Source organism: Poecile atricapillus, chromosome 4, assembly GCF_030490865.1.
Source record: "Poecile atricapillus isolate bPoeAtr1 chromosome 4, bPoeAtr1.hap1, whole genome shotgun sequence".
NCBI classification, from domain to species: domain Eukaryota; kingdom Metazoa; phylum Chordata; class Aves; order Passeriformes; family Paridae; genus Poecile; species Poecile atricapillus.
The window spans coordinates 73,755,935-73,781,333 of record NC_081252.1 but is presented as its reverse complement, the minus strand read 5'-3'; the positions used below and the strand labels follow the sequence as shown (position 1 = coordinate 73,781,333).

At 52.1% G+C, this 25,399-nt stretch overlaps 1 protein-coding gene across 6 annotated transcripts in view; it reads left to right on the top strand.

Moving 5' to 3' along the window:
- LZTS3 (leucine zipper tumor suppressor family member 3) overlaps positions 1-25,122 on the top strand; it is a 58,356-nt gene extending 33,234 nt beyond the window's left edge. The window contains exons 1-5 of one of the 6 annotated variants that reach the window (XR_009277618.1): positions 3,313-3,520; positions 12,989-13,477; positions 14,977-15,807; positions 16,945-22,521; positions 22,585-25,122. Coding sequence is in view for 5 of the 6 variants with exons in the window: in XM_058838381.1 (XP_058694364.1) it covers positions 13,028-13,477; positions 14,977-15,807; positions 16,945-17,655 (1,992 nt within the window). In the remaining variant the exon portion in view is untranslated. Of the gene's footprint in view, positions 1-3,311; positions 3,531-12,988; positions 13,478-14,976; positions 15,808-16,944 lie in introns of those variants that run through there. The other 5 variants (XM_058838381.1, XM_058838384.1, XM_058838379.1 and 2 more) reach the window with 5 other exon arrangements.
- The last annotated feature ends 277 nt before the right edge of the window (positions 25,123-25,399 follow it).

The following is a 25,399-nucleotide window of genomic DNA, read 5'->3' as shown; positions in this document are numbered from 1 at the left end:
GGATGAACCCCACAAAGGGCTGAGACCAAGTGCTGGTGGTTGTGTCCCGTGGGGACAGGGAAACACGGTGGCCTGGGAGCAGCTGGCTGTGCAGGAGCCCTGGCACAAAGGGGTGCTGGGTGAGAACTGGGCAGCTCTCTTGGCTCTCAGAGGTGATGGAGGGGCTTTGCTGGAGGTGAGATGGGGGGACAGAGAGGTTCCTGCCTCAGCCCTGGGTTAGAAACGGGAGCTGGGGGTTCAAAAGTTTACACCCCACCTGAGAGCGCCAGGAGCACGGGTTATCCTGGATTCTCCAGCCTTCTCCAAAGTCTCTCCTATCATGATTTATTCATCTGTGGGAAGTGCTAAGACATAACTCAGCTCCCAAAGGGAGCACGAGCACGGCCTCCACCAGCTGCAGTGTCAGGAAACTGCCTGGCTCCTGTGAGATCCGCGCCTGCTGCAGCCACAGGCTCCTGTGCTCCCACAGCTTCCCCAAACCCCACTGCTGGGAAGGCTCCACATCCAGCAGAGCTCCTGAGCCACCTCTGCTCATTGCCAGAGCACTGCCAGGGATGGAAAGGGCTCTCTGTCTGCCTGGCTACTTCCAAGGTGCACACACATCCCAAAACCAGCCTTTTTGTCGGAATTCTCTGCTGCTGGTGCTTAAGGGCAAAATTAAGAGCTTGAATCTCCACAGGAACGCATTTTGGTATAATTTACACCTTCCCCGTGCACCCCAGCAATGTGTTTTGCCCTGGTTTAAAGGCACATTAACCCATATTTGATTATTTTGGCATTATTGCTGCTTTACTCCTTTGAACCCCAGACATCCTGCCAATAGAAAATTCACTTGAGCAAATGTGCCTAAATTAGTGGTAGCTTTGTGTGGCTTTATTTCCCTCCCTCCAGGACTGCAAATAATCCAGAGTAAGTGCTGAGGCTGGATGGCGCCCGAGGGGAGCCTGATTGCTCTCCTGCCGCAGCGCTGGCAGCCGGGAAAGTGGGAAAAAGGAGCTCAGGGTCTCCTGTGGCATCAGGGCTCTGCTCTGAGTGATGGGAAGGAAGGAGAGCAGCTCCAGCTCCGGCTTTTGGCCAGCTGGATGGAGCTTGGAGCAAGCTGGGATAGTGGAAAGTGTCCCTGCCCACGGCAGGGGTTGGAATGAGATGGGGTTTAAAGTCCCTTCCAAACCCAACCATTCCATGATTCCGTGGATGCATCATCCCATTCATCCCATCCATCCAATTCCCTGCCCTTCTGTGAGAGCTCTTCACAGCCTTTCATTCACACAGCTGGGAAACATCCCCAGAAGGATGGGAGAGTTGAGATGGAGCCCCTGGTAGAAAGATCACAAAATAACTGTTTGAGTTAAAATGAGCTGTTTTGAGCAATCCCCACTTGAAAAAGAAGCCAAATTTGTTGGACCCCAAAGTTCCATTTGAAAAAAGCCCAGTTGTTAGAGCCCTAAATCTCTATTTGTACCAAAACAAACCCCTAGACCATAAAATCCCCTTTTGAAAAACAAACAAACAAAAACCAGGCGGTCAGACCCCAAATCCCTATTTGAGGAAAACTCAGCTGCCAGACCCCAAAATCCCCCTTCAACTAAAATAAGTTACCTGATCCCAAAATCTCCGTTTGAGCAAAACCAAGCCATCAGATCCCAAAATTCCCTATTTGAAAAATAATCCAAACCCCAGCTGTCTGATCCTAAAATCCCTGTTTGAGCAAACTGAATCTCAGATTCTTCATTTGAGAAAAAACAAGTTTGGAGAGTCTGAACTTTCCTATTTGAGAAAAAAAGTATTAAAACAAAATAACCCAACAGTCAGATCCCAAAATTCCAGTTGAGCAGAACAAGCTGTGGGACCCTCAAAACTTTCTCTGTGCAAAACCAACCTGTCAGACCCCAAAATTCCCATTTGAAGAAAAACACACGGTCTGATCCCAAATTCCCTGTTTGAGATAAAACAAACCTCTGAACCCCAAATCTCTATTTGAGCAAACCCCAAAACCTCCCAAATCCACAAATCCATATCTGAGCAAACCCCAAAACCTTCCAGATCCACAAATCCCTATTTGAGCAAACCCCACAACCTCCCAAATCCACAAATCCCTATTTGAGCAAACCCCAAAACCTCCCAAATCCACAAATCCCTATCTAAGCAAACCCCAAAACCTTCCAGATCCACAAATCCCTATTTGAGCAAACCCCAAAACCTCCCAAATCCACAAATCCCTATTTGAGCAAACCCCAAAACCTCCCAAATCCACAAATCCCTATTTGAGCAAACCCCAAAACCTCCCAAATCCACAAATCCCTATTTGAGCAAACCCCAAAACCTTCCAGATCCACAAATCCCTATTTGAGCAAACCCCAAAACCTCCCAAATCCACAAATCCCTATCTGAGCAAACCCCAAAACCTTCCACATCCACAAATCCCTATTTGAGCAAACCCCAAAACCTCCCAAATCCACAAATCCCTATCTGAGCAAACCCCAAAACCTTCCACATCCACAAATCCCTATCTGAGCAAACCCCAAAACCTCCCAAATCCACAAATCCCTATCTGAGCAAACCCCACAACCTCCCAAACCCACAAATCCCTATTTGAGCAAACCCCAAAACCTCCCAAATCCACAAATCCCTATCTAAGCAAACCCCAAAACTTTCCAGATCCACAAATTCCTATTTGAGCAAACCCCAAAACCTCCCAAATCCACAAATCCCTATTTGAGCAAACCCCAAAACCTCCCAAATCCACAAATCCCTATTTGAGCAAACCCCAAAACCTCCCAAATCCACAAATCCCTATTTGAGCAAACCCCAAAACCTTCCAGATCCACAAATCCCTATTTGAGCAAACCCCAAAACCTCCCAAATCCACAAATCCCTATCTGAGCAAACCCCAAAACCTTCCACATCCACAAATCCCTATTTGAGCAAACCCCAAAACCTCCCAAATCCACAAATCCCTATCTGAGCAAACCCCAAAACCTTCCACATCCACAAATCCCTATCTGAGCAAACCCCAAAACCTCCCAAATCCACAAATCCCTATCTGAGCAAACCCCACAACCTCCCAAACCCACAAATCCCTATTTGAGCAAACCCCAAAACCTCCCAAATCCACAAATCCCTATTTGTGCGAAGCCATCAGACCCCCAAAACCCCCATCTGAAAATACAAAAAAGGCAAACTCCAAATCCTTTTTTTTTTTTTCAGGAAAACCCAGCGTCTGACCCCAAAATTCCCATTTAATCTAAAACAAACCATCAGCCCCAGATTTCCCTTTGAGGAAGACGGAGCCATCCCTTCCCAAAATCCCTGCCGGACACGGGCACAAAGAGTTAAATCTCCTGCGGGCTCCGTGGCCAATCCCACCGAGCCAAGGGCAGCCCTTGGCCCCAGCCCAGCAGCAGGTTGCTCTCCGCAGGTATTAATTTGGACTTTTTCCCGGGATATCACGCAGGGAAACAATGAATTTCGGGGTCGGCGGAGGATGGGGAGCTGCAGGATGCACCCCTGGGCTGCCCAGGTAAATCCCGGTGGGTGCCGGCTTTTTTAATGGGATCTTTCCTTTCCTCTCCTTCCCCCTCTCGCCGGGAGCCTTTGTCTGGGGCCGGGCAGGGCAGAGAAGGGTTTTGGGTGGATTAGTGCAGGGCTGAGCTGCTGGGACCTTTTGCAGGTGATTTTTTTGGGGGGGACACCGGGCTGCTGGCGGGTGGGAGCAGAGATGGGGTGCGCGGAGCTCAGGCTGGGGAAAGCTGCGATTTCCCCCTTTCCAAACCCCGCTGGATCCATCTGGAACCGCCCCCAGCACCGAGACCTCGCACCCCAGCGGATTTTAGGGCATCGCTCCGGTTCGGCAGCGCTGATTCCGGCGGTGGGGAAGAGCCACCATGGGGGATTGCTCCGAGCGCGGTGGCCGGGGAGGAGCGGGCGCTTCCAGGGCTGGCTCCGCGCCCAAGAAATTCCTCGGGGCGAGTTAATGATAAATCCCGGCCGGGCTGGTGGCGTGGGTGGCGGGTGGCAGGCGGTGGAGGGTCCCCTCCTTGTCCTTCCTGCGGGGACTGAGGTTTGGGGATGGCAGAGCCAGGCAGGGCTCGTGGGGACGGCTCCTTGGGACTGCTCGGAGGTGATGGCTCATCCCAAAGGGCAGGATCAGCCTCCCCAAAAACATCCCGCTCAGGGCAGGGGTTTAAATCGTGCAGAGGGGTCTGGTGACAAAGAGGGGGGGTCTGGTGACAAAGAGAGGGGGCCCCCCTGGCATTTGGGGCCCTGGAGCTGGGCTGGAGCAGGGGGTCACATTGGGATCCCTGAGATTTGGGATGTGGGGATGCGTGAGGATGCTGAGGGAGATGCTGGGGAGCCAGGAAAGGGATGTAGCTCCGTGCTGGGACACTTTCAGTGGTGACCAGGAGCTTCCTCATATCCCCTGAGCTGGGGAGTCCCACAGGCTCAGCTGCCAGCACCTCCAGCCACCTTTCCAAAGGATTTTCAGTGGAATCATGCTGGGCTGAGCCAGTGGGACCCTCTCCAGGTGCTTTTTAGGGATGGGCTGTGTTCACACCAGGGGTCAGAGCAGAGATGGGATGCACAGAGATGGATTGTTTAGGGTGGGGAAATCTCACCCTGAATCCCACTGGCAGCCCCTTAATAAGGGGAAACTGAGGCACACAGGGCTGGGATGACACCGAGCAGTCCAGCCATGCCAGACCCTCAGGGTCACAGCCAGCACTGAGGCTGCTCCATCAGACTGTCCATTCCCTGTACTGAGGGAATCCAGGGAATTTTCCCTGTGCCACCAAAGCTGGTGCTTTTCTGGGCAGAGGTTGCCACCAGGACCTCCCTGGGGACAGTGACACAGCTGGCCCTGAGTATCTTCTGGGGGCAGTCACAAGGGTCACAGATGAACCCTTCCTGGTGGACACATGGGATTTGGGATGGCAGTTTGGGCTGAGCTTGAAACCATCCTGTCCTGCTGCCCCTTGGGATAAGGCAGGTCATGGAAAATCCTTCCTGTCTGCCCTCGTCCTGGGGGATGCCAGCCCAGATCCAGACCCAGGGCTCTGAGAGCAGATGGGGGAAAAGGGGAAACATCCCCCTGAGGATGAGGACTCTGGCCAGGGAAATGCTGGTGGATATCCAGTGTGGCTTGCAAAGAACTCCATGGCAGGATAATTCCTGGTGGAGAGGACCCTGGGAGCTCTCCAGGACATCTTGCTGCTGGTGGGCCCTGCCTGGTCCATTCAGGGCTCAAAAACCTCCAAGAATGAGACAGAAACAGCCTCCCTGGGACTGTACAAATGTACCTTGTCACACCTCCACGTCACCTGCCAAGGTTTCTCTGGGGCTTTTCCCACCTTGCTGCAGCCTCCAGAATAACTCTGATTTCTTCCCTTACTGGGGCTGCTCAAGACTGGCACAGCCTTCCAGGTGCTGGACTTTTAATTCCACTCTGCCTGCTTCTTCAGATCCAGAAAATCCCGTGGATTAAAACTGGGAACTCCCAGGGATGAGGATCTGGGATGGAGGAGGTGGGTTTGGGACAGGTGGAGCAGCTTGTTTGGGATGAGCAGTAGCCACACCCAGACTGATTTACTGATTATTTTACTGTCAGTAAGGGGTTTCCAGGAAGCTGTGGCGAGGTGTCCATTCCAGGAACACCCTCAGGGAGCTGAGAGGGGAGGAAGGACAAGCAGGAGGGCACAGAGCCAAGGCCATGTGCTCCCCAGTGCAGATTGTGGCTGTGCTTTGCCACGATTCCCACTCCTGCCACATCCTGGGGGATGGGGACAGGGTGGCAGTGGACTGTGTCCCTGAACCACAGCGACCAACCGAGGGAGGGAAACTGATAGCAGAGTGGGAGGATTGGCCAGGGAAGGTGGAGCAGGCTGCACTGTTCAGGCTTTGTCGGGGAGAACAATGGGGCCTTTATTGGGGAAGGGAGGTGGAGAGGCTGGCAGGGACAGTTTGGTGCACGGAGAGTTCCTCGGCCAGCTGGGGGACAGGACACTGGAGTGTGGGGTGGGACAGTTTGGTCCCCAGTGCCCCCCCAGGCAGCTGTGGGGCAGGGAACTGGGATGTGGGGTGGGACAGGATGGTACACACTGGGCAGCTGGATGGGGAAATGGGAAATGGGACAGATTGGTAACCAGTGCATCCCTTGGGCAGCTGGGGACACTGGGAAATGGGCTGGGGACAATGACACAGCTGGCCCTGAGTATCTTCTGGGGGCAGTCACAAGGGTCACAGATGAACCCTTCCTGGTGGACACACGGGATTTGGGATGGCAGTTTGGGCTGAGCTTGAAACCATCCTGTCCTTTGGTCAGAAAGTAGAACGAGGAACAGGGATTTGGGATTTGGAATTTGGGATATGGGATAGGTTGGTACCCAGAATGTCCCTTGACCACAGCTGGAGGAAACTGGGACACGGCAGATGGGACAAGGAACAGGCCAGTTTGGTACCAAACATCTTCTGGCGGTGGGACTTGTCCCCAGGTGCCACTGTGAGCCCCACAAATGCTGTCATGACTCTCCTTGATGTGGGTCTGGATTCCTGGCCACCCTCCCAAATCCCTTGGCATCGGGAATTGCAAGGAGTGGTCTAAGATAGAGCTGGTTCTGAGGACCCTGGGGACCCTCACAGCTGAGAGTGAGGAGCTGGGGACATCCTGAATCAAGTGCTGCCACCCACTCGAGGCCAGAGGGGCTTTGGGGATGCAGGAATCCATCACCCTGCAGGCTGTCCCTTGGCAGCTCAACAAGAGCTCCCCTGAAGAGCCGCCTGGGTCTTTTCATCTCATCTCTTTTGTTTCAGGCTTATTATGTAAATAGCTGATGCGGCCCCCATAATGAGAAAGCAGTTTCCCAGAATACAAAAGGCTGTAATTATCTCATTAGCAGGCGGAAAGGAAGAGGAAATGTTTCTAAGCCGGCTCACTTTTATTTCCCTCAGCAGCCTGAGGAAGCGCAGCCCCCAAAACCGGGACCTGCCTGCCCCTAATCCTGCCACCCCCTCCTGATGCTGCCACGATTTCAGGAGAGGAAAGCAAAGCATGATCCTCCTGTCTCAGAAATGGGTTTGTACTGGGAGGGCTGAGGGCTTTGAACTGGGCCCAGTTATCCAGAGGATGCTGCAGGCCCCTGTGCTGACCCCTCAGGAGCTGGGACAGGCGTAGCTGGAAAGTGGGGAGGTCACAGTGGGACAGGATGGTCCCCACATTCCCAAATTGGATGTTTCTAGGCAGGACAACCATGCTGGGCAGTCCAAGTCCAACCTCCCTGCTCCAGCAGGGTGCCCTAGGGCACGTTGCTCAGGATTGTGTCCAAAAGTAAATCAAATCATAAATCCTTTGCACAGAAGGATGGAAAATGTGCAGACACACAGCAGCCTCACGGCCCAAGAGGTGTCTGAGGGTGGCTGCAAGAATTTGCCAGTATTTGACCCTCTAACCTGCCTTTCTGAGTTTGCTTTTTAGCTCTGAATGGGGAGAAAAAGATCTGCAGTGCAGGGATAAATGGGAAAAGAGAGGTCTGTGTCCTGGAGAAGGAGCAAGAGTTGTTCTTCTGACTTCATCTGGCTTTTGGTTGTGGAAAAAACTTGTGGTTGAAAAACTCGAGATCTGCGTGTTTTTGCAGACAGGTTCAAGTGTGTTTGTGCTGTATTCCAGTGGTGGAGGAAAACCTGGCAGCCAGCAAGCCAGGATGGGGGAAAGGAGTAGGAGGAGGTGCAGAAAAGAGCCACAAGGGTTACTTGAGGGCTGGAAAAAATGCCTGTGAGAGACAAGAAAAGCTCATTCTGTTCCCCTCTTCAGCCTGAGCAACTTGAGAAGGGTGTAGGAGAACAGGAGGTGCCGGGGCACTGCAGCCAGGTGGGAGGGGAGCTGTGGGGTCCCTGCCTCTTGAATCAATCCCTGGGGAGGAGATCTCAGCCAGGTTTGGGTCCAGCACAGCTGTGAGGAGGTGGCAAGTGATGGCCTGTGACACACAGGAGGCAGAGCAGTGGCTGAGTGGCCTTTTTGGAGGATGTGATGTACAAGAAAAGGTGGGGGAGAGGAAGGGGGATGTGACTGGAACCTGCACTTGACACTAAGAGGACAAGAGGGAACAGCCTCTAAACAGAAGAGGTTTAGACTGGACATTAGGGAACATTTCTTCATGGAAAACTTCTTCATGGAAAGGGTGTCCAGCCCTGGCACAGCTGCCCAGGGCAGTGCTGGAGTCCCCATCCCTGCAGGGATTTAAAAGCTGTGTGGATGTGGCACTTGGGGACATGGTCAGTGGTGGCCTTGGCAGTGCTGGGGGAATGCTTTGACCCCATGGTCTTAGAGGGCTCTTCCAACCTGAATAATTCTGTGATTCTACGATTCTACAAGTGCAATTGCAAGTCTTGGGTTTCAGTGGTGGTTTTTCCCCAAGGTTTGTTGATGCCTCTCTGGACACAGGTGGTTTTGCTCCCTCCAGGGTCTGTGTCTTCCCTGCTAACCCATTCCTGTCCTTCCCTTCCCACTTCACCTTCCTGGACGAAGCTGGAATTATCACAGCCATTCTTTTCCTACCCTTTCCCACCATTTCTAACCCGTTCCACCACCCCAGGACACGTTGACTTTTCCTCCTCCAGCCAAACCAACCCCTTGGCAGCGCTGCAAACTGGCAGAGCCAACCTGAGCCGTAAACACAGGGCAGGTGAAGGCCCTGCCCCTACACAAACAGCAGCACAGAGCACGGCTTTACGGCTTTACCGTGTCACAAATTGCTCTCTCGTTAAGGCCCACGCAAACAAACCTGACTGATGAAGGTCAGGGGCACACCTGTTACCACAATTGGCAAGGGGAGGGAATTTTTTGACCTTCAGATGCCTTTGCTGCCCGTGCTGCCAGCTCCACATGCCTGGGATGGCGCGGGTGCCAAGGCCCTGCCTTGCTCTGGGGCTCTCCATGCCCAACGATGACTGATTCCCTTCTCCCGTGGCACGGTGCCCGAGGTATGTCTGTCTCTTTGTTAGGAGAGTGTTAACAATTAACCTCCTCAGGCAGAAACTGAGCCAGGCCTCCATAATTTAGTCTTAGTTAACCATTCAGCTGCTTGTCTCAGAGCAATTTTTCTTCTTTTTACTGGAAGGCGTTCGCTGAATGGTCTGGGTAGAGTAAGTGTGAAGACTCGGTTGTTATTTTACGAATTATTGTATTTACAATAACATCTAGGAATGTCCTGGAGCTGCAGGCATGGCAGGAAACCTTGGTAAGAGGTGGACATGTAGAGTTTGCCAGTCACAGCTGGGGAAAAGGACATTTCACCCCAAATTTTCTGTATCAGGCATCAAAATGTTGCTGTCCCCAGGTGAGGCTGCTGCAGCTGGATGGGATGGGGAGGTGGTGCAGGGTGGAGTGTGTGGATTCCCAGTGTCCCTGGTCAGAGAAGGTCACCCAGCCGTGCTCGAGGGTGACTCTTCTTTCCTTCTAAAGGACCACTTTGGGAAGGAAAAGCTGGGAAAAGGAGACCCCTTGGCTTCCCTCAGCCTCCCTGTGCTCGTGGACAGGCTCCTGGGAATCACTCACTCGCAGTTCATGTTCCCATGGGAGGGAGGCAGTTATCATGGAGCCATGGGATGGTTTGGGTGGGAAGGGACCTTAAAGCTCACCCAGTTCCACCCCCTGCCATGGCCAGGGACACTTCCACTACCCCAGACTGCTCCAAGCCCCATCCAGCCTGGCCTTGGACACTTCCAGGGATCCAGGGGCAGCCACAGCTTCTCTGGGCACCCTGTGCCAGACCCTCACCATCCTCAGTCAAGAATTTCCTCCCAGTATCCCATCTAATCCCACCCTGTCAGTTTGAAGCCATTCCCTCTCGTCCTCTTGCCCCAGAGGTAGCGAGATTTAAGCAGAAATATCTTTGGGAAGTTTTTAGTCCCACATTCCCCCAAACCTGGAAGGAGAAAAAAACACTCTCCTGCTCTGTGCCAGAGCATGGCAACGTTATTCCTGTGCTCCAAATTTGATTTCACAGTTCAGCTGAGGAGCAACCAGTGTGAAACCTGATGGGGAACTGGAGCTGGCCAGAAGATACAAACCCAAGGGTTGTTGCTCTCGGAAAAAAATGGCCCATTTTGGCAAACAAAGCTGTACTGTCAGGGAATCTCTTGGCACTTCTGGAATCTCCTTAATAACACATTTGTAACATTTGTCTGTATGCTCTGTTTATCAGATCCCGGGTTTGCAGTAAACATAAGCTAAGAACAAGAGCTTTTATTCAGAATATTTTCTTGGGTGTTTCCCGGATAAAAGAAAATGCTTGTTGTTGTGTTGGCCTTTTTTTTTTTTCTTTTTTTTTTTTTCTTTTTTGGAAGGATCAAACTTTCCAGTGGCCTCATCCTGCCCTCAGAGAGTCAATGTAAATGTGCAAATGTCACCGTGAAATTTACCCAGTGAGGGAAAAGTAACCTGGATTTCTTCCTTGCTGGCTGGGGAGCACAGCAAGGAGACAATGCCACTTCCTTGTCTGGAGCTGAGACCTTCCAGCACATCCCTCCCGTGGTGCCTGGTGTCCCATAAAAATAAGTCACAGCCTATAAAGGTTCCCAAAGTCACTGAAAAGCAGGTTATTCCTAAATTAGGAGGACAAAAACTCTTCCCTTGACTCATAAAATCCAAAGGCAGCGTTGGCTGAGTGCAGCTTCAGGTGGGTGTTCTCCATCCTTCCTCATCACTCCACAGCCCAGCCAAGTCTCCAGGTGCACCTGGATTAACCCCTGGGCCCTGTCAGTGGTGATGCTCCTTGGGAAGTGTCCTCAGGGTGTGCTGGGGTCAGGAGTGCTGCTCACAGCACGTGTCCAAATGTCACCTGCTGGATGCATGAGCAGACCCTGCCACTTTGTGCTGCTGGCAGAGGTTTTGTCACCTATGACCAATAAACACTCGTGTTTTGGCTGTAGTGGATTGTCTCACATGCTCATGTGATCCTCCTTTACTGTCTGCTCCTTAAACTTTCACCAGGGAATGGCATGAGATCACCTGCAGGGGACAGAGGTGCAAACTGCAGCCTGTCCTCAGCAGCGAGCACAAAGTGTTCACTTAATGCTCGTTGGTCATAAAATCCGGGGTTGGGTTGGGTTGGAAGGGAACCTTAAATCCCATCCCAACAGCTCTGTGCCCTTTCCTTCTGGCCCAGCAGTTGGCACATCTGCCACTCGGGCTGTACTTTGGACAGGGCAGGATGCTGGGGAAGGGGGAGGAGAAGCCTCCAGAAATGCAGTTTAATAAAAGCAAAGTTGAGCAGCACAGACCCTGCTTTAACCTTTTTAATTCTTTTTCCATTCCATTATTAGTGCAAATAGCAAGGCCCTGTGAGACACCACACGGGAGCTGAGCTCCAGACCTCAGCTTGCTCTCCAGGGAAATAAACCCAGTTCTGCTTTACTCAGGGAGGGCTGAATGAACATCCCTACCCCAAGGAGAGGGAAAACCCCACTGAAATGGGGATTTTCTCCATCTCCCCTTCCTGCTGGTCCTGCTTGACCTCTGCCATCCCTGAATCTTTCTCTAAAGGGCATCACTATTTTTATCCCATCCACAGGGAAACCTGCACCTTCTGCTGCCCTTAAGTCCTGCTTTAGTCCCCACACTGCCAGGATGGTTCATCCTGGAAAACCTGGAATTGAGGATGCCTGAGACAAAAGAAAAGCATCCACTGTGAGTCAGTGAACTCAGTAGGGCCAGATGGACAATGGTCAGCTGAGTGGCCACAGCTGACCATGAGCCACTGACCCTGCTCCTCCAGGTTTGGTTTAGTCACTCAAAATTTGCAATGCATCCTCTCCCTTCCTTCAGGTAATGAGATCTTTGGCTTGTACAGGTTGAAATTCTCCATTATGCAATGAGGCAGCAAAAAATAAGTTGTTATGGGTCTTTTATTTTCTTAAATAGGATTTTACACCTTTGTGTAAAAGCTGATGAAGAGCACCTAGGCATGTGAGAATTAAGTCCCAAGAGTAATTGGTTCCAGGACAATCCTGGTGAAAGATAACTTTTGAAACCATTATTTGCATGTTATCCATGTCCCATGTTTTGGCCAGCCCAAGGCACAACCTAAGCAAGAATCAAATGGAGAAGGGGAATAAAGATTTAAAAGAAAATTTAGGATGACACCTGCACAACAGCACCTTTTTAAAAGCTCAAGTTCAGGAAACAATCCCAAAAAAAAAAGAGATGGAAATTGTGTTGCTTAAATCCTGTGGTGTCATCCCTAAGGGATGTGCTGGAGGGAGCACTTGTATGAACCAGGACCAGGGATGGAGACCTTCCATCACCACGGGAACACAAGCTTGTTCAAACCTGGGAGAAGTGACAGAAATAATTCAGGCTTGGGCACAGCAAACGGTTTTGTCTCACTGATACCGTAGAACTGTGTTGCAGTCCACAACCTCAGGATCTCGTCCAGGGAAGCCACAGGGTTCTGGGGAGCAGCATGAAACACCAATGAGACAGGCCTTGGTTCATGAAACTATTTATTCAGCACTAACTCAGATCCAGAACAGTGAGCCCTGAACAGAGGCCGAGCAGGGGTTTTTGAGGGACAGAACTCTTGAGGGTCTCCACCCTTGAGGGTGGAGTTCAGGGTCAGGGACCAGTAGAAACACAACAAGGGAGAAACCCCCCAGGGACTCAAACCCAATCAGAACTCCTGGGCTGCCCCTCACAAGGGGTTTGGGGTGGGACAATGCTTATCTGAAAGTGACTCTGCCTCCCCTGAGGCACATCACAACAGAGCTGTGCCTACTAAAATCCGTGCAACTCACTCCCCTGGGAAGCACAACCCTTGGACTGAGAAGATTTTTGATAACTGTGGGTGGGATTTGGGGAATGTTGCTCCTCCAAGGGACCTGGGGCTCCCACAGCAGAGGAGAACCCCATCACCGGGACGCGATTTTGATCTGCAAAAGGGCACGGCGGACAAAAGGCATCTCTTTAACATTAACCTCTTTTCCCTCCTTGTCCCAGTGCCACTGAGCTGTGCCTCCACCTCACCCCTACGCTGCCATGGCCACGCTAGAGACGCTGCCCATCCTCAGTGACCCGGCCTACCCCAGCCCAGAGAACTTCCACGCCTTCGCCCCCCGCTACTCCCAGACCATCCCCAAGAGCGCCATGGGGAGCGTGGGCAGCGGAGTGGCCAACGACCAGGAGTTCGCCATGAAGAGCGTGGGCACCCGGACGCAGAGCAGCGGCCGGCAGAGCGAGGGGCCCCGCAACGGCTACTCCACGCGGGACATCTCCAACCGCTACTCCGGCGAGGAGAAGACCTACAAGTCGGAGAAAGTCTCCAACTCCCTCTACATCAACGGCGACCTGCGCAAGAGCGAGAAGGTGAAGATGGACATCTGCGGCAACGTGACCACCAACAACGAGAAGAACTTGCCGCCGCCTCCCCAGTACCGAGAGCCCAGTAACCCACCAAAGATTTTGCCAATCTCCGGCAAACTAGACCAGGTGAGAACCTCCTGGAGCAGCTGGGTGGCCGTGGCACTTCTCTCTGGAAGCACAGACCGGGAGGCCTTGGGCTACGGTGCAATCTTGATGGTCTCATTTTTATTTTGTATATTTTTATGTAGAGATGGTATAATTCTTATGACTTTCAGGGCGGTAGTTAGTTCTTGTCTTCCACATACAGCTCATTTAAGGCTGTATTTAAGTCACTGGTGATTCCAGCTTCCCTGAGATGCCTGCCTCCCTGAACGATGAGGAGGGAGCTGGAGTTGACTTCTGTTTCAGCAGGCCCATTATCTGAGCCCCACTCTTGTTCTGTGTGCTTTGTGCCTTTCACAGGCAGTTTCCAACCACCCACTGCCACCTAAAGCTGGTGCTTGAAAGCAGCCACGAGCATCTGTTCACAATCCCCTTGTGAGGGAAAAGGCCTGGGAACTACCCCTGTAAACGTTTTCTGTCAGCCCAGCCCAGTCCTCACGGTTCACACTGGCTTCAGGGAGCAAAATCTCTCAGGCCTGGAGGAACACAGCCCCAGAGGCAGCAGTGTTTTATGTAGCCTGCTGCTCTGCTCCAGCGACTTCCATAATTTGTGTCCAGTGTTATTTCTGCAGCATTTGGTGGCCTTTTCTCCTGGGTTGTTAATCCAACAGCCCCTGCAGTCCATCTCAGTCTCACACTTGGTCTCCAACCTCCAACCTGTTCAGCAGGGCTTATTCTGTTTCTTCTAAAAGGCATTTTCAAAATACCTTTGCTTCCTCCAGTATAATTTTCACCTAAAATCCAACCTGCAGTAGGGGAGACTCAATCCCATTTTGAGGAAAGTTTTGTTTCTAATGGTGTGCATTGATGGGGTGAGGAATATGCAAGGCTTTAAAATCCTTTCTAAATCCCTTACAGCTGTGATCCATTGTCCCCCAGCATTGTTTATGCCACAGAAAACACAAATTTCAAATGAGCAGCAGCTCCAGTATGTTCCCTGCCTGGTGTCACTGCTGTCACAGCTCCTACCTGCTCCTGTCTGAGGACAAGCAGGACACGAGGTCCCACAGGTCACTGCTGGCAGGAGGGAGATGTGATGCTCCTGAGGCAAAAGGGCTGCTAATCTAAGGGTTCAATTCAGCTTTAAAAGGGCAATGCAACCTCAAGGCTAGAAATATAATCAGCAAAAATGAGTTATTTTGATCAAGTCTGGTATGCAAGGGGCAGCCCTCCTTGTGAAAAGCACTAAGAGAACCCAAGGAGTATTCTAGGGAAAAATCACGCGGGTTTGGGGTGAGTTACGATGGTTTCCTTTCAGCTGGGGGAAGGGAAGGCAAAGTGCTGCCCTTTGAGTGACCACAGGTCCCTCATGTGCAACCCCAAAGGGTCCAGGGTGTAACAGGGTGGGATAAGGAGCCGGCCCAAGCTGCATCCGCCCCACCCTGTGCCGATGTGTCTCTTTTTGTGTGCTGTCACCGAGCCTCCTGCTGTGTTTGATGCGTGGTCCTTTTTCCTTTTTGCAGAGCAATGAGCCCTTAGTTAGACCCTCAGCCTTTAAACCAGTAGTTCCTAAAAACTTCCATTCCATGCAGAACCTCTGCCCGCCGCAGAGCAACGGGATGGCAGAGAACAGAAAGAGCTTGAACCATGCCAACAGCAATAGCCCGTCCGCACCCAAGGGTGGACTCGACAAGAGCAGCCTTAACAGGACTACAAACCAAGGCGGGGGGCTCTCGGATTCGGGCCGTAACTCGCTAACGAGCCTGCCCACCTACGGGACGGGCTACAGCCAGCACGTGGGCCCCATGAGCGCCTCCACGAGCCACATCAACCGCATCGGGACCACCTACGTGGAGAAGAACATCGTGGGATACAACGGGATATCTACCTCAGACAGCGGGCGGTCCTCGAGCAAGAGCACCTCGTCCTTCAACAGATTGAACCATCTCAACGAAACGATGCCTTTCCACTCGCCCTCCACCGACGACATCATCCAGGACCTGGAGGACCGGCTGTGGGAGAAGGAGCAGGAGGTGCTCCAGATGAGGAGGAACCTGGACAAGAGCGAGGCAGCCATCTTCCAGGTGTTTGAGGAGAAGCAGAAGATCTGGGAGAGGGAGATGGAGGACCTGAGGCAGAACTATGCCAACAAGTTGCAGCAGGTCTCCAAAAAGGCGCAGCGGGCTCAGCAAGCTCTGCAGCTCCAAATCTTCAAGCTCCAGCAGGAGAAAAAAAAACTCCAGGATGACATGGGACAACTCCTCCAGCAACGAGAGGAGCTGGAGAAGAAATTTGTGGCTTTCAAGAAGGAGCAAGCTGAGTTTCTCCCGAAGATTGAAGAGACCAAGTGGGAGGTAAGAGCGTTGTTGTAACAGGCCGGGAATGAGGTTTCTATTGCGGGATTTGGCGACCCAAAGTATCTCCCACATGGCCCAAGTGGAGCCCCCAGATAACAGCCATGGGTTGGTGACCTCCAGGTAATAGGTGACACTTGTCACCTCGCTTGTCTGAGTCCCAGGCCTGTTGATTGCAATTAGGCTAAAATAAGCACAACTTTTTGTGCACACCCTCCTGTGCTGGTTAATAATTTGACTTCACAGTCTGGTCGCTCCAAGTCGTGACATTCAAATCGAGTTTCAGGGAACACAGGTTTTTCCACACAGGTACTTGTGCCTGCCAAAAATGGGCTTAAGTCTATTTTAATTAAATTCTTTTACCGTTTGCTTTTGGGCAAACCTTGAAACTGCTTTTCAAATATTTGAGGTTTTTTTTAAATTGAAGATATAAAAGCAACTGAACTAAGAATGACATCGATAGCCATGTCTACCTCATGCTTTCATTGTAACACACATTTTTCAGTCGTTAATAAGTTTATCTCTTAAAAGGCTGAAAGGAAAATTCCTGATTCTAGTTCTCCCCTTGAGTCCTACATAATGTGTTCCTACCGTATCTATTTTTAGAAACATTTTATCAAGGTCTGTTTGTATAGCCAGTGCTAACATACCTTTTTTTTCAGCTTGATCATGTGAAGAATTTTAATCCTTCCATGCACAGCCTAGAAACTTTAAATTTATTAAGAGTGCAGAGGCAAAACATAGCTCTAGAATCAAGAAGACCTTATTCTGTTAATCCTGATGGAAAGTCAACGAAGCTGGGATTAATTAGGCTCTGAAATGTGCCATTTGCAGACGTTCAGCAGAAGGTTTGGGAATGATCCCCATGGGTTTTTGGGTGGGTAGATTAAGATGAAGGCAGGATTGAAGCATTGCTGGTGGGGACTGCAGCACTGGCCTTGGCTGTCTGGGAAACTCCAGCTGGGAACAGCATCAGGTCCCTGAGAGCCAGGAAAAAACACTGAGGTGGGGACAACCTCTAGGTCTGTGGCATGGTCTGGGTCCTGGTGAAGGCTGGGTCCTTGAGCAGGGTCATTTCACAGGGGACGAGCAGCTCCTTGCTGCAATCCACCAGCCTCACGAGTGCTCTCCCCACAGGTGTGCCAGAAGGCAGGTGAGATCTCCCTGCTCAAGCAGCAGCTGAAGGACTCCCAAGCCGACGTCTCCCAGAAGCTCAATGAGATCGTGGGACTGCGGTCGCAGCTCAAGGAAGGTAAGAACTTCCTACGGGAGAAAGAGGAGCAGATCCTCACCCTGAAGGACTCCTACAGCTCCAAGAGCGTCAACCTGGAGATCTGCGAGGGCGAGCTGCAGAGGAAGATGAGCGAGGTCCAGGTGCTGAGGGAAAAACTGAACCACTGTGAGCTGGAGGTCTCCGGCCTGAAGCGGACACTTGCCAGCATGGGACCTGCGGGGCCTTTTGGTGGGGACCTCGGGGAGAAGCTGCGGGACCCGCTGGCCTGCGAGAGCGACGAGGCCAAGATGCAGAGGCAGAGCGAGGACAGCGTGAACACCCTGAGGAGGGAGGTGGAGCGGCTCCAGACGGAGCTGAAGCTGGAGCGGCAGCAGCGGGAGCAGCAGGTGATGGACTTCGAGGAGGAGCGGCGCACGTGGCAGGAGGAGAAGGAGAAAGTCATCAAGTACCAGAAGCAGCTGCAGCTGAACTATGTGGAGATGTACCAGAAGAACCAGCTCCTGGAGCACAAGGTCAACGAGATGAACACAAAGGCCACCAGCCCCCCACACACCGAGGAGAAGAAGACATGGACTCCCTCCAGACTCGAGCGAATAGAGTCCACTGAGATCTGAGGAGGGACCGAGGCGACACGATGGAATTTTTTTATTGCTGTGCATGTACTACCTACTCAAGCCAGTGATCTTCCGAAGGATAATGCGCTCCCGTCGGAGCGGTGCGAGCGTGCTCCCACCAGGCTCCATCACCCTTACTCTCCACTTCTGTGCTCTGTAGGTAAAATAAGTGTGGATGTGCGTTGGTTTTCTATCGATAATGCGACATCTCGTCTGGGTTTTTTCCTAGTACAGCTGGTGAGGGTCAATTGGCTCTTTTGTAATCTGCCCTGACTGTTACTTTGCTAGAGGCTGCCACACCCTCTCCTACAATTCACCCTTCTTTGGCTGGTTGTTTTGGAGGGTTATATTTGGTTTCTTTGGTTTTCCAAGCATTTAAGTGCAGCAAAACAGTTCAAAGTGGCAGGTTGGTTGTTTTTTGGGTTAATTTTTTTTTTCCAGGACATTTTTAGCCACATTGGCTAATGGAGCAAAGCTCTTGGGATCATGAGCAAACTCAAGTATTCTTCATCAAGTATCCTGTCTAGACGGTGGTCTTAGTGAAGTCAGTGCGAGCTTGGCCACTGATTTCAGTGAAACCAGACATATCTCTACCAGACAACTCCCTCTTGCCCTGGTTGCAAGAGGTTAGGACATCCTTGAGGAGCAGGATGAGCCTGTCCTGGTAACAGAAGCCAACAAGGAACGATGTCCCAGCAGGAGCCTCTCTGGAGGCTCAGCAGAGCTCAACATATGCTGCGTTTTCACTTCCTTGTGGTTTCCTCCTGCAGTTCCACTCCTCTCCCAGGTTGTGACCAACCCTGGGAGCAGAAATACCCTCCCACCTCTGCCTTGGTCCCCTTACTCTTACTCTATACCCCAGCTGTCTACAGCAAGAAAAAAGCTTGGAAATCCGAGCTAGTTTCCTTTCCCAACAGCCCTCTTACTTCCCAAAGTCAATGGAATTGTGGTTTGGGGAAGCCCCCAGACCCATGGGATGTTTATGCAAACTGAAGCTTTAGCAATCTGCCCCAAAAGTGGGCAGTTGTGCCACCCTGTCCCCCAAACGAGTGACACCTTGGTGCACTCTCTTGGCCCAGGGTCTGCTTCAAAACAGCACTCGAGCCTCACTCAGGAGTTGCAGGGGGGGCACAGCAGCATCACAGCTGGATTGCAACTGTCAGCCTTCAGTCCTGCCATTCCACAGCCATCCCACGGGGCATCCCACACTCCGGGCATGGAGATAATAACTCGCAGGCCTAGCTCAAGAAAATACTCAGCTACTAACTCTGAGCATGACAGAAGTCATAAGAGGGGAAAATACTTAAGATCACGCAAGTGCTTATGCCCTGGCAGAATAATAAACCAAATCCTACGTGCACGGTCACTGAGGCAGTAAAACCTGGCATTCCGCTTGAAAACATGGGCAAAGTGAGCTCGGTTCTTCCTGTCATGGACAGTTTTTTTTACCATGAGTCACAATAAAGAGAAGAAAAATGCTGTGGAGTTTGCACTGGCCAAAGGATCAAGAGGAGTGGGGATTTTGGCTCTTTGCCCTGGGGAGCAGCTAGAAGAGAAAAGTTAGAACTAGCACTGGGATGTTTTGAAATGTCTTGTGAGGTGACTCCAGGGGGAGTTTGGCCAGATTACATTTCATGTGCGTACCAAGGAAGAACCTCGAGGCATTGAGGGGCTGAAGACCTTCCAAACAAAAGCCCTGAAGCTGCACATTTTCCATGTTCTGTCTCCCCAAAGCTCTCCTGCTCATGAGCAGGTCTGACCTTCAGTTTGAGAACAAACATTACTGTGGTGAGCTCCAGACTGAGCACAGTGGAGACTGCAGTTAGTCCCACCAGCCCAAGTCATGGGACAGTGCCACTGGCCAAGAGCTGGTGGTGGCTGCCAGAGATCTCTGGAGCCACTGGAAATGGAAAAGCGCAGCAAGACCAGGGCATTTCAAGACCCCAGCTGACAGTTCCTGTCATTTCCCACCACTTCTGTTTGGAGCTGGAGAAAGACAACTCATGGAAAACACCAGGGCAGCTCAGGCTAGGCCCCTTTCCCTGGACCAGCCATAAAAGGGGGATTAGGTGAGGTCTAACTCCTGATGGGTGTTGGGAAGAGTCCTACTGCAAATCCTGCAGATGCTCCAGCAGTCTTGGATGTCAGCCCGTGCATCCCAGCAAGGAAGGAGTGCAGCTGCCTGCCAGTGTCACACAGCTGCAGACTCTGCCATGCCCAGGGACACATCCACATGCACCTGGCCAGGCAAATCCTAGAGCTTCCTCCATGTCATACTCCAGGCCTTCCAGACAGAGTCCAACATCCCACAGTGTCAGGGTTGGAGATCTGATGTCTCGCACCATCTCAGCCTTCTTTTCACATCAGACAAGCCCACGTTGTCCTCCCTCCAGGAGCAGGTGCTTGGTGTCTGTTCTTGCAAAGATTGTTCACCTTGGAGGAGGAAAGGCCCGCTCCCTCTGCCTTCTTCACTGCATCACACTGATCCAGAGTTCCAATCCAGATCTGAGAGACCTCAACTGTGGACATTCCTTGGATGACAGAGCCTTGCAGACACCCATTAAGACACTGCTGCTGCTGGTTTTCCCTCTCTCGGGATTCTCCACCCAGGATCCCCCCAGCATCCGGCTGTCCTGCAGAAACCGCTCCACCTGTGCTATGGTGACAGAAAAAACAGATGGTTTTGGGAGCCAAACTGCCACAAAGGATTCCTGTGCTTCAGGATTCCTCCCCACAACTGGATGTGCTGCTCCCCATCAAGTCCTCTCCCCTGTGCCAGTCCTTTGCTCAGCAGAGATGGAGCAAAATGATGGTAAGACACCTGGATTCCTGCTGTTTGTGCCCAGGTGGAGCTCACCTGGCTCCTTCCAGATCTTTACACATTCACAAGTTGATGAAATCTCTCACCAAAAGCTTTGTTGAGGTTCTGGGGTCAGCCCTGGGTTAGGACAGCCAAGGGGTGCCAGGCTGGAGTTTGGGTGACATATCCTGGGAATGGCCAAGGAGGCTGGCAGTGTGTCTCTTGGAGGCTCAGGCAGGGCTGATGAATTGTTCCTGTCCCATGGAACTCCAGCCAGAGTTTGGGCTGGACCATCCCCCAGCTGTCTCCTCCACCTCAGAGCTAGGGGAATTCAGCATGATGTCCTGGCTCCCATGTCATTCTCCAAGTCCTGCCCCCAAAATCCTCTCTAACTTGCCACTGGCCACCACCACAAGCTGTGGCCACGAGGGTCTCAGCTCAGTTGCCCACACATGGGGTCCACAAGCATTAGAGATGCCCTAGGATACCAAACACACGCAGCTGGAAAATACGATCCAAGATTTTTGGGAGAGCCAGGCCAGTGGTGGCAGTCCTGGAGCAGCTCTGGTGTCACAGAACCCCCATGTCCAGAGGCCTGTCATGCTCCAGGCACATCCACACGGCAAACAGAGGACACTGAGCAGCTCCAGTGGCTTCCATCCATGAGGATGTGGGCTAAGCAGGCTGTGCTGGTGCCAGGGAAGGTCCTACTCTGCTGTGAGCGGGGCTGCTTTGCTCCACCACCATCCCAAGGCTGGCTGCTTTGGCTGTCCCAGCAACCCAGCTGGGCTGATTCCAGCACTCCCCTCTCACCCCCCAGGGTGAACACCACAACCAGGGCACCTTGTTGTGCCTCACACAGCCCCACTTAGCTCCTGCCACTGTCTGCTGGCAGCTGGTGGCCCAAATCCTGCTGTCACTGGTGGTGGTCACTCACCTCCAGGTTTCCACGCTCCAGAACTGGAATTGTTGCTCTTATGCTTTTGTACAGAGAGAAGTGTACTTGGATGTAAATAAGAGCCCAGCTCTGTGTGTTGATGATTAAATGGAGACAAGAAGGCTCTGTGGCTTCTCTGTTGGCAAGTGGGGCCAAGCTCTGCACAGGGGGTGCTCAGCACCCCGACCTGTACCTGGCTGTAGTGGGAATCTGGGCTTCAGCACCTTCCAGGAAAGCAATCCACTTCAGATTAGCTCAGCCTGGTGTCACTCTGTCCTGCTTTGATACTTGCTGTCACCCTGAGGCAGGTTTGCAGTGGCCCCCTGGTTAAGGGTGAAGTCCCCTCTGCCTGTCTGGTGTCACAGCCATGCAGACTCCATGCAGCCAGCGGTTCCCAGAGGTGTCCCCCTGAGCTCTGCCCATGGAAAGGAACCATCCTGCTCCCCTCCTGCCCTTTGCAGTGGCACTTTATAGCTCGCACAAGGCGGCGAGCTGACGAACAACACAACCAAAGATCTCTGGAGAGCGTTGGGCTGCACGCTTGGAGCTGTGTCCCGGCTTTCCTGCAGAGAGATGAGGCTGGTGTGGGCTGGAAAAGAGGAGTAAAAGATGGCAGGGGACACGATTTCCCTGTGTCCCACCTGGGAATGTTTGCAGGACCATAAGGGCCTTTCCTGTGTGAGATAGAACAGGATAGAAAGGAGTTCCTGGGTGAGGTGATTGTCCCCAGTTGGTGACACCAGTATCCTCCACAGCCATACCAATTAGCTCCACACATTTCCCGTGGAAAACATGGACCAGGAGCTGTCCCTAGGAGCTGGGATGGATGCCATTCCCTTTCTTCTTGAGGAGAAGAGAGGGTGCACACCAAGCCATGCATCCTCTTTTCTTCAGGTAGCTAAATGCCTCTCCTCTTCAGAGCAATAGGTCTCTCTGGGTTAGCAGCAGACACCACTACAGGGTCCAGCCACTTGTTCAGGAAAATCAGCATCCTGAGAGCTGGTGGTCCTGCTGGCTGCCCCCTTGGTGTCCTCTCCACAGCTCACCCCAGGGCATCCTCAGCACCTTCCTTACCAAGGAATCAAATTCCAAGGTGAAGGCAGTGCGTTCTTCACTTCTCCTGCTCGGGGTGCTGAAGGCATCTCTGCCCACCTTTGCTCCATGAAGGCTCCTGGAGCTGGCAGGAGCCCAGTGGGAGAGCTGTGCTCCTGCAGGTGGGTGTTCAGGTGGGTCTGGGCTTGGGCAGATGCCTCTCACTGTGCCTCTGCTCCCCAGCCATTCTCAACCTTCTCCACTCCACTCCATGGGATGGGAGAGAGCCCAACTCATCATTAATTTAACCCAAACCTTCAGTTTAAACCTTGAAACCCCTTTACAAGTTACTGTTCACCAAGACCCCTCGCTAAAGATCTGTTCATGTGTTGCCTGTGCCCTGCTGCTCCTCTGCTCCAGCTCTCCTGCCCCCTTTTAGATCATCCCCATCCCACTGGAGCAGTCAGTGCCTCTCCCAGGTACATCTGGACAAGCTGGAGCTACAGCCCCCACTGAGAATGGGTTATCCCAACCCTGCTCTCAGGAGCTTTCCAGAACACTGATCCTCTCCTCTCTGACATTCCCATGGCAGCTCCATCAGCCCTGCTTTGCCTCCAAGGACACCCTGGCTTCCTGTTGAAGGACATTCCCATGGCCTGCAATCCTGTGGGATCATTGCACAGGGATTCACACCATCACCACCCAGCTCTGGAGCTCCCTGCTATTTCCACCCTCTGTTAAAAACAGGGGTCTGAGGGCTCTGTGAGGTCCTCAGGCGCCTGCAGTATATCAAGGGGCTGGGATCACATCACATCTGCTGTTTGCAGATGTTGGCTTCCCAATGGAACGTTCCATGCTTGCAGTGCATCTGCCATCAGCACCAAGCTCCTGTGTTTTCAGGATAATCCTCATCCCTGGTTCTCCCAGTGACGGGGATCGTGTCAGGTCTGGAACCTGGACCAGGCTGTGTCTCCACAGCTGTTTCACAAATCTGTTTTCTCCGGCAGGAAGTCTCTGCTTTCTGTCCCAAAGCAATAGGTTTTTCCAGGGAGATTTAAAAGGGACTCTTCCCAACTCTGACACCTGCAGGCAAGCCAACATTCCTGTGAATACCTTCATAGCTCCAGCCCTGGCCTCAACTCCTTTGGAAAGGGATGCAAGGTCCAGAATGGCTCTAAATAACCACGGTGGTCTGAGCTTGGTGGCCCCATTTATCTGGAGAGCCCAAAGCTTGCCGCATCCAGCAGGCCACCAGCCTGGACACACGTGAGGTGCGACCCATCCCCTCCTGGTGTCCATCCACGGCTGACACAGGGTCCCTGCAGTGGGTCTTCTCCACGGGGGAGCCCCTGGGGTGTCTGAGCTCACCGAGCCACGTTGTGACAGCCAGTGGGGGACACCGTGCTCTGCCATTCCTGAGAGCCAGGCTGGGAGGAGAAGGCCCCTTCACCCCTTTCCCGTGACCGAGAGGAGCGCAACGGGTGCGGGCAGAGCTCCGGCAGCGGCGCAGGAGCGTCCCAGCACCACCCAATGCTGCACACCCGGCTGATGTGTCTATGCAGTCCCTTCCCAGGCAGCCGTGTCCAAGGTGTCTTCGTTTGCACTCTCCGGGACCCGGTAATCGCTGTGAGCCCAGAGGAGCCGCGCTGGCCTTTGCCTCGCTCCGGGCACCACGCTGGGGAGGTTTTCCTCGCCCCAAACCCACGCACGTCGCCGAGTGGTCCGTTCTGCAGCAGATCCATAGCTGTCCCCCCAAAGCCCAGCTCCCCAGGGGGAGGAGGGCAGGTGGGGCGAGGCTGCTGTCCGACTTCACCAGCAATAACGGGAGCTCCGCTGGCGCCGGGCCGTGCTCCTCTGCAGGATCTCCTGCGTGAGACCCCTCGTCCCATCCCCGAGTGTAAATTCAATCCCAGCCTTGTGCTTTCTTCCCTCTCGTTTCCTGACGCCTCGGTGTCTCTCTTTCTCTCTCTCTCTCTCTCTCTCTCTCTCCTCTGACTGTGAATTCAAACCAGAAGTGTTCTGAACTCGACTCCGTTACTGTTCTGTTTCTGCGTCGACTGTTGCTGAGACTTTGCAAAAAAATAAAAAATAAAAAAAAATCTAAAAACTAAAAAAAAAATCTAAAAACTAAAAAAAAAAAACTAAAAAAAAATTAAAAAATTATATATATATATATAAAAATATATATATACTTAAAAAAAAAATAACAAAAATATTTAAAAAATAACTCCATAAAGTCGGGTGTCTCTCCTGTCCACTTGGTCACTTCCAAACGCCATTGTCTCGACTCTGCCTCTGGTTAAGTGTGTTTAAAGACAAGAGGTTGACAAAAAAAAAGAAGAAAAAATAAAAATAAAAATAGGTAAACAGGCTGGGATTTTTGTACAGCCAAGGTGTATCTGTTTCAGAGGTTCTTGTCAAAACTCCACCACACTTCCCAATTCCCTGCTGGTCTGTTGTCTGTTCCCATTGGGTTCTCCAGATGTGAAGAGCTACTGCCTTTGCCATTTTCTACGGTGAATATATAAATATATCTGTACAGAGGTATGTATATATATAAATAGACATGCAGATCTATATGTATACGTATCTCCAGCTCTCCTCTCTCGACCTGACTGTGAAGGATTTTTATTGGGCAAAATAAAATGGAGAAAGGCCCCGTTTTAAAAACAGGACTGCGTGGTTTGTTTGTGTCACAGGTGGGAGAAGGGGGGAGAACCAGGGGGGTTTGGGGATGGATCCAAGGGGGGAAAGCTTCACTCTGGGTGTATCAGAATGCTCCAATGCAGCTGCAGTGGTGGGATGGCAATTCCCCTTCCCTCCTGGGCCAAGTTCTCGGCTTGGAAAAGCCACATCCCCCCACTGGAGCATCTCTGGGGTTCCCTGGTTTCCCCAGCACCAGCCCTTCGCTTGGCTGAAGGAGTGCAAAACACTCAAAATGCATCAAATTCGTGCTGGATCCCAGATGTTGGGGG